A 17,453-nucleotide genomic window follows, 5' to 3' on the forward strand; every position below is an offset into this window, starting at 1 on the left:
ATGGCTCTGGAAAAAGGGGAGTGGGGGATTGAAGTCAGACCCTAACAGCTCCCCTCTATCTCTTACACTTCCACTAATCCAATGTGGGTCTTTCCCACATTCTTCAGTCCTTCAGGATAAATTTGTTCCAGCATGGGACATCTTCAGCGCTGCAGTCCTTCATTGAAAGACTGCTCCTACATGGACTTCCTCCCCACAAGCTGCAGATTCTGCAGAAGCCTGCTCCAGCATGGGCTTTCTATAGGCTGCATTTCCTCCAGTCCTATCCTCCAGGGCACATACAGCTGCTCTGGCAGGGGGTCCTCAAGGGGCTGTAGGTGGAAATCTGCTCCATCATGGACCCTCATAGGCTCCAGGGGGACAGCCTGCCTTACCAAGGTCGTCTTCACAGCTGCAGAGGAATTTTTGCTCTGATGCTGGTAGCATCTTCTCCCCTTCCTTCTTCACTGACTTTGGTGACTGCAGAGCAGTTTCTCTCTTATTTTTTCCCCACACTGCTCTCTCTCCACACTTCTCTGTAGTGTTTTACCTTTTCTGAACTTTATTTTCCCCAAGGCACTTCTCCCTCAGCAGTACATTCCTCACAACCAAATCCTCTAAACTACACCATCCTACATATCTGAAACACAGCCAGGGGCTCAGTTATTTGGTTAGCTCTTTCAGCATATGTCTCACAATAAATTCCACCATCATGACCCTTTCTCCATGAAGACTTGAAATTTGCCTCTGCACAAGATCTTCACATAGTGACAATGTTGCCCAGTCTGTCCTCAATGATCCATATATTGACTGGAAAGTAGAGATTACTTTTCCAGAGCTACTCTTTTAGAAAGCCATAGATAGAGAAATATGTATGTATGTATGGCCAAACTTCGCGAACGAAGATTTGGGCAGGGCTCTCCCCACGTGGGTGTGCCCTTCAAGCCTGCGCAGTGGATTTTTTAGGTGAGGCACAGCGTGCGCAGAACTGGCCCCACCGTTTATGTCCCAAGGTCCATCTGCCACGGCCGAGCGAACTTGGACAGTGACAGTGAAGTCCTCAGGACTGTCACAGCACCCAGTACTAACCGGGGCTGACCCTGCTGAGCATCCGAGATCTGACGGGATCAGATGGCAGGGAGGCATTTAACTGCCCGGTACGGTCTCCACTGAGACTCGAACTCACGACCTTGTGATCAGAGTCCGGAGTGCTCACCATTACACCACGGGACCACCCATAGAGAAATATACATTTTTCAGAAATGTATACATATATAATAAAGTTATATAGATAGACAAATGATGTTCAGATGGCACGTTTTATGTCCCAGAAAAGAAAGACCTATAAAAGGATGCAGTCTTACTATTATTAAAAAAAAAACCTTGAAAAAGTTCACTGTTGATAATCATACACCATAATCAACCAACACTGTTCATCAGTTAAATGGAAATACTACTATGTAAAATGGTAAAGTTCAAAAATAATGCTTGTAAAATCTCCTGTATGAGGTCATCAGAACATAGCAGTAAATGGCCACCAAAGTTATAATATCACTCCTGTTAAACACTTTCAAAAGATGGTTACGGTGTACACCTGAAAGCCACACATCTTACACAGAGAGAAAAGGAGCTATGTAATTATTTCATACACTATCTAAACTCACTGTCCGCTTCTATTTGATCCATTTGTCTATTATTCTCTCTTATCTTTAGATGCAAAAAAATTATTGTACTTATCACAAAAATCCAATAAAAGTGGACCCAGAAGAGTCAATTATTTAAAAGTAGCATATACCTTTTAGTACCTTTTGATGGATAAGCTGCTTACATTGTGTTAGCAAAATTAGACTATACTACAGGGAATTTAAAAAAACTCTAAAACCAAATGTCCAAAAAAAGAAAAAAGAAAAAGACAAACAAAAACAAAACCCCAAAAAACCAAATTGGCTAAAAGGAAATAATTTTTTCTAGTTACCTATTTTTGTGTCATATTTCCATCAATGCTGCAATACATTTATATTAATTAATGATCTATAGGATTAAATGACCTCATTTCATCCTATTTAGTGACAATATCTTATCAACAGCAGGATGGAGAACTGAAATAATTTCTAAGTAATAACTTGACTGTACTATAGAGAATTTAATCAATTATTTTTAAAGCTGATGAAGATTTGTCATATAAAAATAACAGTTTGAGTATTAAAATTGGCCACATGATAAGACATTAAACTACTTGAAAATAATAAAGCATAAGGTGTATTTTCATAAAATTAGCATATGGAATTAAATGTTTATATTTTTGATTTGCTAAATACATACAGTTCTGATTTCTTTACAGGTAAAGCGATCATGCTACTCAAGAAGGAAGTAAGTCTATATGTAAGTTTGAAAACTGAAACAATAATTTAAATCTTTTTGGCTACTTTAACAGACTATGTAGGATGGAGAAACATTTTGGATAGATCTGGGTAGTTGTCTAGAGAGAGAAGGCACACCTAAAGCAGCACCAACGGTCCTGGTGAAGGCTAGAGTTCAGATTTAGATATGCCAAAGCCAGTGACAGATATCTCAGCTCAAAACTTTCTGCAGCTTATATCAGAAACTTGGATAACTTGTGGTATTAAATATCGTGTGTAAAAATACTAGCAGAAAACAAAGTTCATTGTTTTAACCCTCAGGCTCTCCTTCTTTTCAGCTTTTGTAGATGAAGGATTTCTTCATTGGTATTCTCTTAGTTTCTAAAATGTGAGTGTTCTTTCTGGAATGAAAAAAAAGTTTGCTGTAATATTTAATCCTACCAAGTAATTTGCATTTCTGACTCTGGAAAGGTGGATGAAAAAGGAATACAGCAGACTCTTTCTAAATGTAATGTTTTCCAGAAGTAAGATTCAAGTTTTTATGCACTTCCCCATTACTCAGTATTGAATTCTTGTAAAGTCAGGTGTCCTTGAAGAGGCTCAGGTGGGATCTAATTGCTCTCTACAGCAACCAGAAAGCAGGTGAGGTGGGGACCACTCTTCTGCCATCTCTCAAGTGAAAGGACTACATATTAGACCAAAAAAAAAAAATCACTGGAAGAGTGGTTCGGCACTGGAATTAGTTGCCCATGGAGGAGGTGGAGTCACCATCTTTGGAAGTGTTCAAGAGCTAGGTGGATGTGGCACTTGCAGATATGTTTTAGGGATGAGGTTGACAGTTGGACTAAATAATCTTCAAGATCTCTTTCAGCCTCGATGGTTTTGTGATTCTGTAATTCTGTCAATATCATTAAATGAATATGTAAATATTTATGTAAGTATGTAAGATCTTGGACAAGAAACCTCTATGCCATGAGCTTTTTTTTTAATTTTGCATTATTTTAGCCCTAAACACACTCTGAAGACAGAAATACATATATATTTTCAAAAAAAGCATACTTTGTTTCAAAATATCCTTTCTTCACTTTTAAAGCTCTTCTTATGTCCCTGCAAGGTACTTTTAAGAATATAGTGAATGTATTTATAGGATGCTGAGTGGCAAACAATGAAAGGGATTCACTTAATAGGACACTATTCATTCCTCACTAAAATTTTCAAATTAGTAATGCATGTTTAGGCATTATAAATAGCAAACACACATTCACATGTGCAGACTTGCAAGTTCTCCTGATTTCACTTGAGCAGTTGAGCCAGAAGAGATCTGAAGCCTGCTGTGCTAATTTTACTTTTACTTTGCACTTAATTATCATTTCTTACATTAACAGAGTGAGGATGAGTTTGTACGCATGTCCTTCCTTAAAAATATTTATCTTTTGGAAACTTTTGTGAATTTCTTCCGATTTTTTTATAGGTAATCAGCTTTTCTGGCATTCAAGTTGAGAAGGCACAACTACCAATATTATAAAGACAGTGTTTTCTGTACATATGAGATATGAATTGAATTAGTAAAGTAAGAATTTAGAAAGAATAGCAAAATCTTCAAATTTCAGTAGCAGGAAATTTTTGCCATAAAGAGGGCAGAATTGGATCTGTAAAAATAGAAAATATGTTGCAAGAATTTTAAGATATTCTTTACTGTAATGCTTTAAATCTGTTCATGTATCTTATTTACTTAAATATTTTTATCTGATAAATTAATTTCCACGTCTATGCTTAACTGTTTTGATGTGTATCTCATTATTCTAATGTTATTAAGAAGAGTCACTATTTTGGTTTAGATAAATAAAAATCATTCCGGCATTATTCACTATCTTTTCAATGATCATACATAACACAAACATTCCCACATTTAGATTTTATTTTGGAAGGTTCCTATTGAAGTTTCCTATTAAATTATTCTTTATTTAGTACTGAATGAAATAAATAAAATGCTTGAAATTTTGCATGCCATGAAGAACTCATATTTTCATGACCTATGCAAATAATCTTTTTCAATATCTTTTTTAAAGTAATCAAAAATAAGATAGCAGTATCATTAACCATTAAAAAATAGGAAATATATTTTACATACTTAGCAAAAACTTTAATGCATCTATTTTAAAGCATTTTAATTTTTTTTTCTCAAAAAAAAAGAAGAAAATCTCGGGAAGGTGCTGTCCAAAATTCAAATACTTCTGTCTTTTGAAACATAATGAAAATATATTTAATACACTGAAGAACATCAGTATTGTAAGAAAATTCTCTTTTTGGCTGCATCTAAAAGCATGAATTCAATAATTCTTATATCCTAATTACAGAATGGCACAATGTTAGTGTGTCTTGGTTTGCATTAATACAGTGACTATTGAGGATTTGCGTACGCAAATATGCAAAAAAAATCTGACAATTTCAGAATTTCCAGTGGAGAAAATACTGAGATTTTCCCACTTAAATTTATGACAATTTCAAAAAATAGAGACTGTCTTGGAACGTTCATATAGAAATAAATATGGGAAACTGCATCTTGGACTGTTGGACGATTCCCCTGGTAAAGCATAGGTCCTGTTGCTCATTCTACATGTATTTCCAACTTCAAACTCTTGCTCAAATAAAATAGAAATGGAAGACTACAAAGCTCAGTCAAAAAATCTTATCTGACAACTGAACTCTTTTAACTCCCCCAATGGCAAAATGTTAGTAGCTCTGCACTTCTTAAATACAGTAGCTTATAAAGACACAATAACTGAAAGGTCCTAGTTAGTATCAGAAGCAGTGTAAGCATTACCATAACTTTCTTGTTGGGTTAATGAACCTTGCTTATTAATAAGGCTAATCAGCTTGCTGTCTTCAGATCCACCAAATGGCTACAGCACACAGTGTTGTGAAGAATCCATCCTTACAACCGTCATGTTCACATTCTCATTGGGGCAGGTATGCATTTCCAAATGCAATAGAGAATAACATATGTAACCCAATGACTTTTAAAAAAAAAGTATATACGTACATTTACAATAAAAAGTCCTACTTTTACATCCACTTGGCATAAAGAAACTCTATAAAATAAAAGAAGATAAAACCCACTTTTCCTTTCAAAACATACAGGTTTACTCTATGTATACTGTTGCACAGCATCTCTTCACTGTTAAGTCATGCCAAGGCCATTCGTTAAGCTATGTTCACCCATTGCTAATGCAAAACTCTTCAGGACTCCTTCTAGATCTATCTTAGCTTAGCATTGCATGTTTCTGACAGGAAAACTGAAAAAGAAATTAATCCTTTTCCTTCTAAATTGTACATCAAGAGAACTTATGATCTCATACACTCAAATAAATGACAATATTTTTATGGCATAATTTAGAGAAAAAATATTCACTGAAATTTTATGTATGTAACTCCTAACTGTGATCACTCCTAATTTTTTTAGTGAAAGTTAAAAAAATAGTGCTGCTTGCTTCTTACATGGGAGAGATGCAGACATATTTTTTGGCCAATAAAGTTATCTTAAGCTCTGTCTAGTAAAATAGAGTTACAATTCCTCTTAAAATAATAATTTTGATAAAATTAGAAATAGAGCCACCACTGAAGATAGAGGAAAAATCTTTATGTTCATTATTTGGATGATATTTGAGAATATTGAAAAGGTAAATTTGGGAAGGCATTATCATGCATCTAAAAATAAGATGCAGATACTATTTTACAGAACAGCAGCCAAAGCAGAAAGGTGCAAAAAAACATCCACACACCTAGTGAATAAAAATGTATTCCAAAGTAAAACAGGCAGTGAAAAACAAGCTATGGGTGGTCTAGTCAGACAGTTGCAGATACAAGTATTTTCATTTACAATAACTTGATCATAAGGGCATATCCAAATTCTTTGTGCTCCCTTGTCTATTGTTATTGAATAAATGTGAGTTATTCAATATTTTTTTTTCTTATTTATTGTTACTTGCTCAGTAGAAGCCAGCAACTGTAGCTCCTTTGATAAGCAAAACCTATTTTTTCCAGTAGAACACTGGTTGTCAATGAAAGTATGGAGGTATAAATCATCATTTTTCCTTTAAAGATTAGCTCAAGTTAGCTGTGTTATCTTTTGAAGTGATACTCTTGTTAGAACTGAGATAACAGTAAAAATATACAGCAACATAGCAATTTCTGTTTTCAGGCAATTTACAGACATTATTTAATTATTGCAATTTATTTGTGAGATGGTTACATTTGTTTATCTACACCTTCATCTAGAGAATATGAACTGACATATTAATTAGGTTACCCTAGGGAACAAATGGAATCTATATCACATTTGGATTAAAATTGTCCTCTTTTCAGCTCATGGTTAGGTGTGCATATCACTATGCAATTTTCTCTCTCCCTAATTCAGTTTGCTATTATATTAATAATGGAGCTACAATTTGTAATACACCAGGTCTTAAGTCTTTTCAAAAATAATTGATCATTTCTACGAATAACTCCTAGTTCACCATGAGGGTTTTTTTAACAGAATCAATAGAATGAAACTCATTTCTGTTCCAGATGAAAGGCACACACTAGGAATTATAATAAAAATTAAATGGATAAGGAAAAGATTACAGACTGACTTTTCTTTCAAGAAAGTGGCACAAACAATCTATGAAGACAATGTCACAACAATTTTCTTTCCTAACTCTAACATGCATTCAGTTTTGTGAAAGAGATCTCTCAGATCTGAGAAAGAACATGCTGGATGCTTCTGTTTAAAATTCACTGTGGGTAAAAGTTTTAGCAACACCAACAAGAGTAAACACTGGATGGCAAAGCAGTGCATTGTATGTGAGAATGTCAAAAGAACAAAGGAGATGATGATTGTGTTAATGCTTTGCTACAGCCCCTATTCAGTGAAACACTTGACATGCTTATATTTGTCCCAGTGAAGCAATAAACTTGAAAGCATCACCTTACCTTTGAAGATATAACTCAGTATTGTCTTCAGTTCCCAACTCAGCAGGATACCACCCTTAAAGCATTTAAGGATCTCTAGTATTAAGAATATTAAAGTCCTCTTAAAATCAGTTGTTCTAATTGAGAGGAATGGCTGGAAACCTGTATTTCAGTACTTTGACATCTCCAGGTTTCCCTGATCACCATCAGTATCTTTCAAATGCTTTTATTATAAGCCTTCTTAGCCCATAACCCTATAAAATTAGTTTGTCTGATTTTATTTTCCATAGTAATGACGAGATTACAAATGCACATGTCAAAACAAAAACGTTCTCAGAATTTTCCAGTAATTTTTCATCCATATTTACCCATTGCAAAATCTCTACCCCAGGCTACTTTGGACAAAATGTTTAACAAAAAAATTGAGAAAGCTGCTCATCCTGGTAGAAGGATTTCTAGGGTCAGGAATTTTTAGACCAATATTTTCTATATTTTCTTAGTCAATATACAATAATTTGCAAAATCCCAAATTAAACAGTGTATATTTAATTAGCAAAGCAAAACCTTCAACATTATATACCTTTCTCCCTTATTTTTGATAGGTCTTTTTACACTGTTCTTATTTCACTGACCACCTGGCCTGATCCATCTTGGATGTCCCTTATATCCTCTACCGTATCTTCCATCCCTATACAATACTGTGGATACTTAAGATGCCATGAAGCGCGCATGCTCAGGCAACCAGATTGAGAACGTGCAAACTTTTGAGCAATGTTCAGTTCTTTTAGATATAAGTAATGTGGCCAGCAGAATACTATTTCAAAAACCACGATATTGTATGGTTGCTCAACTTCAACATTTTGCTGCCTAAACCCCATATTTTTTGAAAGAACGTGTTGCTATAAGGTGTCTGTACAAACAGGCACTAAATAATTGAAAATCTTCTGTTCTGTCATATTTCGGTAACAGTCTGTTTGAGTACAACAAGTGCTTTTTAATCTATGCAACTTACTATTTATAAGAATTAATTATGGCAAATTTAAAAAGAAAAAATTTATTTTTTTAGTCTTGATATGCAGTTCTGTACCTTTCAAAATGTAAGCAAAATGCTTTCACTGTAAAAGGCTTTACAGCATTTGATAGCAAATGTGGGAGTCCCACATTATTCCAAACTATCCCTTGATTAAAAAATATAATACTTACCAAATGGGCAATTGCATTTGAAGCCATTTATGTCCTCTTCACATGTTCCTCCATTCCAACAGGGTTTGTCTAGACATTCTTTCATGCGAACAGAACACGTTTCACCTGAAATTTGAAATTAAAAACAAACAAACAAACAATAAATATGCTGACATTCAAATCATAGGTATATATTTGTAATGAAAAAAGGCTGTGGGTTGTCATAGTTTACATTCTGATCCCACTGGCAAAGGTACCCTCACTGAGTACATAGGACTACTGATAGACATCCGGAATGTCACACATTTTTCTCCTTCATTAGTTACAAGAAAGTCTATTTTGACAGGCAAAGTTGGAAGAACGACAATCAGGAAAAGAGAGTTTTCTTACTGAGGTCATACATACTCGTAGATCTTTTCCCAATTATATGAAATTACTGTATTCATGAAATTTTTGTACAGTTTTATCAATAATTTTCTATAATTTCACTTTCTGACTTCTTTAAGAAAGAATTACAAAGTATCATTGCATATGAAAATCAGGCCAATATTAATTTACAGACAGTTACATGTAACAGTACACTTCAGCCTATTTCTAAAGCAAGTTGTTGTTCCTGTAATATTGGATATTTCTCTTTCTTCATTTAATACAAAGAAAGAGGATGATAAAATCACTAAGGAACATTTAATGAGGCAAAATGCAAATGACAGGGAATGAAATAATTAAAAGCAAAGGAGTATAGTGAAATGTAGATTTGTAATCTACAAAAGGAGTTGCTTTGATTTTTAACAGGAGAAGGTATTTCCAGCCATAGGAATATGGAAGCAAATCACGTTCAGTAGTTTTAACAAGTCAGCAGTGTACAAAGCATGCTAGGCTTATCTGTGAAGATAAAAACAAAACACGTGCTGAAATTTCTCTGAATTCTTTGCACTGTGGAAACTAGTTGGTTTTTTATCTGCAGCACACATGCATACCCTCTCATAGAATTATATGAACCAAGACAGTCAGCTCTCAAAACATGTATTCTGTGAATCTAGCAGGTACAAAAGGTCTTCACTGGAGAAGCCCCATAGGTAGCACCAAGATTCTCTTCCACACATAAATTTATGGCATTGTGACTCCTATAAGGTTTTTTCCTGCCTCTAAACATCTCTGTATTTTCTGTGTGACTTCAAGATACATGGATGAAAAGGGTGAGACACAAGCATAGTCCAGGGAGAGCTCAGGTAACTCAGTAAACTAAAAAGCTATCTGCTAGGAGCAGCTGCTGAGTGCTACTTAGTGTATGCCATGGCATCAGTGAGTATTACAGACAGCAAGGACTGAACAAAATATAAATTCATTTTTAAGTTCTGTAATTTTTTTAAGAATTTTCTTTGAAATGCTGATAAAGTAATAGCACTATGTGCAAACCTTGATCTCATTCTGATATTTTGCATTCCTTATGCCTTCTAGTTCAGATCTCTGATTATGGTGGGTCTCCTTAGAGGAAGATAAATAAAAATGCATTGGCATCTGTTTTCTTCTGGATAGACAGGTGGAGAGTAATGCAAATAGAGTTTCCTCTAAAGTAAATTATCTGGCCACAAGCCATGGGTAAGTTGCAGCAGAAAAAGTCCTTGAAACAGATTTTTTCACCTCTCTTGAATAGTTAAAATGTAAAGCAAATGCAATTTTAAGGGAAATAGTGGAATGAGATCATCCTCATTTACTGATGATATCAAAGATCTGTGAATATCTTACTGCCTCCTTGCAAAAATGGCTCTGTTTTCTTTCTGAATCTAAGGCAGCAAAGGTATCTTACTGAACTGAATAGTACCATAATTTTAATACATGAATATAGCAGGTATAGCTGCAATTCTTTGTGAACTGTTCTCATCTGTCTTCTTTGATTTTCTTTTCTTTCGGGGATAAGAAATGGGGCATGGCATTCAGCAGGAAAATGATTCAACTATATGCACAATTCTGACTCAGATCTATACTTTAAAACTTAGTATTTAGGGTGAAATTCAGCTCACTAAATATCAATATCTAATGCAGTATGTTCTGTATTCAGTTTGGAGAAAATAGTCCTTAGGGGATGAAATGGACAATAAACAGAGACAGTTGCAACAGTTTTATAAAAATGAAATGAAGAGGCTGGAAATCCTGATGGCATGGTAGGAAATAAGACAAAAGTACAAAGAGACACAGGGTAGTTGTGGACTACTCTGGAGTATTCCAAATAAGGAAAAAAAACCAAAAAACCTAACCTCTACTGGGCAGGTGAGGCCTTTAAGGAAATCAAAATCAAAATGGTACCTGATCAAAAGGTTACTTCTGTGGCTATGTTTTGGTGGAACTATATGAAATGTTACAAGGCCTGGGGAGTCCTGAGAGGATGATGAAATAATGAAGGTTAGAGGCATCTGGGACATGAGATGAATGTTGGAGCTTTAGCTGTGTTAAGGAATAGCAAGAAAACCTAATTGTATGTAGAAAAGGTGAGAAAGGAGTCAAAGCCATTTTCCATTTCAAGTTTGACAGGAAGCATAATGATTCTGTCAAAATGAGAAAAGATGTAGAAAAAGATAATTTATTTTCTGTCTTCATTTGGAAAAAGAAGAAATATCTTCTATAATGTATAGCTAAGGAATTCTCACACGTAGCATCAGAATGAGTCTAACTTATGGTATCTTGCCACTAACTCCCATTATTTTAAGAGTACAATGACTATGGTGTTTCTGAGTGTATTCTTAGTGTTTCTGAGTGTATTCTGAGTGTTTCTTAGTCTGTATTACACAACATCATCCATTAACAGTTTTAGTCTGATTTAGATAATTAGTCCCAAATATACAAAATAATGCTGTACAGTAGAGACACACATTGTTTAACAGAAAATGATCTGGTTTTGTGTATTTTGTTTTTTATACCTATGGCCATGATGAATTCTGTTCTTCATTTAGAAGAAGAAAATGGAGGGGAAAAAAGGCACTGATTTTATGTTATTACAGCTAAATTACTTCAGCTGACAAAGAAGCAATTACATGCACTGAATCTCATCTGAGTTATCAAGCATTGAGAGTGCCTTTCTTATAACTAATGAATATATTTGTGAAAACTACTGCCTGATTCACAAGTTGTGCTAGCTAGCAGTACTCACAAATAGATTTAAAAAGATACCTAACTTTCTCAAATAACTGAGTTGAAAAAGCTGTTAACACATTAAAAACAGATAGTTCATTGGAGTTTTCCTCCTGATAAACTTGAAGTATTTTTGACACATACAGTTAAGAATTTTTTTTCTATGCATCTCTGCTACCATTTCTTCTGTCCAATTTAGCTATTTAGCCACTGGAAAATGTACTATTTACAGATATTAAAAAATTATATTATTTTTCATCTAAAAGTTAACAGTGCAGTTTTGGTAATTCTGTAAAAACATAGAAAAGGCTAGAAGAATTTTTTTTTCTGCAAATCATGATAAAACTTGGAAAATCCTTCATGTGCAATTTCTGCCAATAAAATGTACATGCAGTGAAAATAAAGGTAATTGCTTTTTGTGTACTGTAGATGATGACTAGCCCTTCCAATTGTATGCTATAACATGAAGTGTCATTAAACTGATAGTTACACCTGAAAAAAGGCATATCTCAAAATTTCTTGCAAACAATTGCTAAGGGAATTTAAAAATGTATACTCTCAGAGTACAAAGATAATATATGGGCAGTATTTTAAAAATATTTCTGAGAGAATCAAAGTATCTATGAAGCTACTGTGAGACATATTTTACGAGTATTCAGGACATGAAAAAAGCTGGACAGATACAAAGAAACCTGGTTTGTTTTCAGTATGCAGCTCACCTTTACTCATTTCAAATATATGATGAGAGCCTTTGAACATCAGATAAAAATCATTAATTGGTTACAAGTTGCTTTCACCATCAAAATATGTTAATATAAATATTTTGTTGTTTCACATTTTAAGGTTAACATTAATACAACGCATTCAAACAAAATTACTAAAAATGTTATGTAATAAATGATAGCTTAAGGTCTGAGTTCTTAAACCCTTTACAGGGATCATGTCACCAAATTCTGAAGTTCAAAGAGAAGATAAAAATTACCAAGAGCCAATTCTACTTCTATTAACTCTATAGAATGTTTTATGTTGTACAAAATTGTAGTATTCTTAAAATATATAACAACTACAGGTAAGTCTGACACTTTTGCAAATTGCATGGCCTCTTAGCAGCAACATTTTCTAACAACATATTGATGATACATGAAACATTTTCTACATGAGGAAAAAACTCTTGAGAAGCCTAAGTACCTGAGTAAGTGCGTGCTAAAAAATTAGCAAAGATATTTCATCCTCCACCAGTATAATCGGCATCACTTACTCTATTTAAAATAATCATGCTATTTTAGCAAATGGGGAGATTCTGAAGTTCTCAGGTAAATACAACAAGATCAAAGAAAAGAAAAAAAACCCATTGCTTTTCATAAGTCTGATGGATGAAGTCTCATTAAATATTATTTCACTTCAAAAGTTCAACTCTTTAAAATCACTAGATTAAAAGTTTGCACTTTTGAGTGATTCAGACTTTGGATGTTTATTTCTGCTTAAGGACATTGACTTCATACTTTATATGAACTTATTGAACTATTGTTTGACTTCGCATAATATCCAGAAAACTGAGTTTTCTTCTGATATCAGAATAAGTTTATTTCATACCATTCTCAAATATAATATTCAGGCATTAGAATAAAACTCAAATAATTTGAGATCTTATTTTCTTAACATAATACAGAATATATTTAAACTATCTATTATTAAATGCCAGCACTACCGTAACATCTCTGTTTGTATCACAAAACACACAAAAAAAATATCAACATACAAGGTTTCCTTTAAATACTTTTTATACCAACTTTCGTTTTATAGGCAAAACAGAAAATAAAGTTTGATGATGCAAAGGCAGACAGAATGACCACAATTAAGAAAAGGATGTTAAAGAATATATTCTTAAAGTAAAACTCCTCACTTGGGGTTATATTCAAGACATCAAATGAATCTTTTCATTCTGAGACCAGATGAAAAGCAAATGATTTGAAATTCTACCTAATTTAAACTTAATGAAGTACTGCTAAAAAGCCCCAAACTGCAAGGGTTTTATAAAGTTCAAGTAGTATCCAAAGCACTAACAATTTATTTGAGGATTGTCTTTACAACATTCCTGCCTTACGGTCCATCATTTTGTAAAATATGTATAGATATAAAGCATTCTAGTCATATACCTGATAATAAATTGTGTAATTTTGTTGCTTGCTAAGCAACATAAGTTATTCTGTTAGATAAGAGAGGTATCAACCTGAGTAATGTTTCTGCTTACTTTGCAGAATATGCAGTTACGAAAAAGGAAGGAAGGCACTCCAGGTGAGCCTTTAGTGAACTTGACAGACATTTCCATTTCTCAACTTTGTTGCTCTACACAACTGGTCATTTTTTTGTTTTTCTTTTCTTCAAGTTTTTTTCTGTGTAAGAATTGTAGAAGTTGAAAATGCAAAACAAATGTAATTTTTATTCACCTCATGCAGTGTAATCCTTACTACAGATTGAAAGTGATTTATATGACCACTCCATTGGCTTAGTGTCTATGAAAGAGTTTTAACTCAGGAAAGTATGTGACTCTTCAAATGTAAAGTGCCAAGATTCCAGCTCATCTCTCTCCATGGGATTAGGTTGTACATCTGACAGACAGGCTGAACTGGCACAAAGTGCCAGCAGCAATCACTTTTCCCCAGCAGAAAAAAACTGCCAGAACCCCTTCAGAGGCTGCACTGCCCAGTGCTCTGAGCCACACCCACAGCCCAGACTTGTTGGGCAGTGGAAATGTGGGAGCAGACATGAGCCGTACTTGCAGGATGGCCTAGCCCTATTAAGACAGGACCTCCATGAATGGAAATGGAACCAGGTGTTTCAAATGCAGAAATGGTGTGAGAACAAACCAACTGAAACCAACTGCCTTCCTGCATTGGGTCTGGACGAGATGGAGTTCATTTCCCCATGGTAGCCCTCACAGTGCTTGGCATTGGTAGCTAGAAGGGTGTTGATAACACATCAGTATTTTGGCAACTGCTGAGCACAGCGTCAGCACTAAGACATTCCTTCCCTAGTCGAGGGCAAGATTCTGGGACGAGACAACCAGGCCAGCTGACCCAAACTAACTAAAGGGATATTCCATACCGTATGACTTCAGCTCAGATATAAAAGCTAAGGAAAGGAGCAGGAAGAGGAGACTTAGTTGTTTCCAATGGCTGTCTGCTAAGAAACCATTATATGTTGGTCAAGCCCTGCTTCTTGGGAAGTGGCTGGACATCGCTGATGGTGGGAAGTAGAAAATTAATCTTGTTAGTTTCCATTTCTCTTGTGAGCATGCAAGCTTCCACTTTTGCCTTAGTAAACTACCTTATCCAAACCCACGAGTCATTTCCATCTTTTCCCTCCCCTGTCCAGCTGGGAAGGGGAGTGACAGACCGGCTGGGTGGGCACTTCATGTCCAGCCAAGGTCAACCCACTACATGTCCTTTTGAAAGAAAAAAAAAATAAAAAAATTAATCATTCCAGATATTTCTGTTTCATGGAATTCCTATAAAGAAGCTATCAGAGCCCTGAGAGCACTACATCAGTTGCCTGAAGCAGCCTCATCTAGGACTTTCCTGCACACCCTGTTCATTGTCAATGAGTTCACTTTCAGCTCAAATATAGGTACCCAGATCTGGCCTGAGCTATTCTGTAAATGCACCAGTTTCCAGCCCTGCCTCTGGTCCTGTCTCATGAATGAATGTGTAAGTAATTTTATTTTTTCCTTTTTGATGGGCCCCTTGTATGTATATTACAGATTTCTCTCTGTTTCTGCCTTCTGTTCTTTTTGACTTGTTTTCCTGGACTGACCATGGATCTGGCCCATTACTTGTAATGCCTGGGGCTTGTGAGGGACCCAGTTATCAGACACTGGCTCTGACTGCCCTGTTCAGATGCTGCAGGATTGTGCCTTGCTCAGGGATGGCAATGCCTGCACTGGGATTAACCTTGGATCCAGTTTTGTGCTTCCTCTCATGGAGCAGCCTTGACCTTGCTGGTCCCCAGTAACAGCCTCAATTGTCATTATGTATTAGGATGTCAAGCAGCTGTTCTAGACTTCATTTGTATAAGGGATTAAGTCTTCTTAAACTTACTTGTGTCAAAAAGGTTTGGCTTTCATATAATTTCAAGTATTTTCCTTCAAGATTTGTTTTACTTAGTGGCATAGAGGATTCAGCTAAAAGTCTTGTAAATCATAAAAACATGCAAATATATGCATATTTTTATATATATATAATTGCCATTAAACAATCATATAAACAGTGCTTACATAGAATGGGACATTCACATTTGTAATAAAAGGCACTTCAAAAGACAAAACTTACCTTTGAACCCAGCGGTACAATGACAAGAAAAGTGGCCACTTAAATCCATACAAGTAGCTCCATTTTTGCAAGGTGAACTTGAGCATTCATTAATTTCAACTTCACAGAAGAGTCCTTCATATCCAGGCACACAATTACAGCTGTAATTATGCAAGTGGTCCTGGCAGAATCCATATTCAGAGCACCGGTTTCCAATGCAATTGTCGATATCAAGTTCACAAAATGTTCCAGTGTAGCCAAGGGGACATATGCACCTGTTATGGAGAGGAGGGCAGGTGAGGGGAGGGGCGGCGAGGAGACAGGATGGAAAAAAACCCAAAGAACACAAAATCACCAGTCTAGAATATATATGTCCATAATGTTAATAATGTTAACAATATTCTTGCTTTGAAACACCCGCAAATTAAGCACATTTTTTTCAATCTTTTTTCTTTAAGTTTACTTCATCACTAAGTAACTTAATTTCACATAGACAGCTAGCAATAATTGAATAAAGCTGAACAATAAGGAAAATCTTAACTATTTACATGGGACAAACTAGTAGTTCTATAAGTTTTAATATTAAACTTCAAATGAAAATATTAAAAAATAAAACTCCTGTAAATATGCATATTATGCACTTTAATGTTTTGGGGTTTGGCTGAAAAAATAACTAGTTGCTTCCTGCAATATGACTAAGAAGAAACAATATTACATCCTGTTTTCTCTGGATGTAAAATCAGCATAAAAATGCTCTATTGCTAGAAAAATAAAGCTGCAATTTATATCTGTAACTGAAAAAGAATCTATATAATTTTATAGGAATTGTTCAAGATTTTTTTCCTCAAATGTGTGATGAAACATAATTGTATAGGGCTGGAGAGGACTTCCTCATACTTATTTTTCTGCCTTTTTTTCTTTTAATGTGTGAATGAAAATCTAGATTATCTCATAGCTGACTCACGTATCATAAAATTAGAAAGTCCCCCCTATTTGGCAATATATTCTTTGACTGATCCTTTCCTTATCATGTCCAGAGGTCTCCTCACAAAGGAGGAGAGAATTTTACAGTAATCTTACATCTTCTTGCTCCACAGAGATGCTATCTAGAAGATAGAAAGAAGAAAGCCTTGATTATAGTAATTTTCTCTGTTGATCCATCTGGCAGAAAGCATATTTTTTCCCTTAATTTTAACAGAAGGGGTTGTTCATGTGGCTGTTTGCTTTTGTCCTGGCTTATTATTTCTGCATTTTTTTATGAAAGACATATGGAAATTAAATCAGTATCTGTAAGCCTTGGAGTACTGCTAATGGACACCAACTGCTAATGAGTTTTTAGTCCATGGACTAAAAGAGAGCTTCCTTGAAGTAAGCCCTCCATATCTTGTACAGTGTGGTAGCAATTGTGAAAAACTGAAAAAACCTTATTAAAATTATCAATAGCTTGAAATAATTCAGGGCGGGGGGCAGGAGGGGCAGATTGGATTCCTTCCAGGTGGAATGGTGCTCTACCCTGATACCCCACCTCCTTGAGAGCCACTTGGGC

At 35.1% G+C, this 17,453-nt stretch overlaps 1 protein-coding gene across 1 annotated transcript in view; it reads right to left on the minus strand.

Annotated features, from left to right (window-relative positions):
• The window catches only part of EYS (eyes shut homolog), a 782,127-nt gene that overhangs the window by 675,548 nt on the left and 89,126 nt on the right, over nt 1-17,453 (minus strand). Inside the window, exons 10-11 of the mRNA XM_071548512.1 lie at nt 15,929-16,182; nt 8,496-8,600 (exon numbers count right to left, since the gene is read on the minus strand). Of these exons, the coding sequence (XP_071404613.1) occupies nt 8,496-8,600; nt 15,929-16,182 (359 nt within the window). The remainder of the gene's footprint in view (nt 1-8,495; nt 8,601-15,928; nt 16,183-17,453) is intronic.

The sequence above is a fragment of the Pithys albifrons genome, chromosome 2 (genome assembly GCF_047495875.1).
Source record: "Pithys albifrons albifrons isolate INPA30051 chromosome 2, PitAlb_v1, whole genome shotgun sequence".
NCBI lineage: Eukaryota > Metazoa > Chordata > Aves > Passeriformes > Thamnophilidae > Pithys > Pithys albifrons.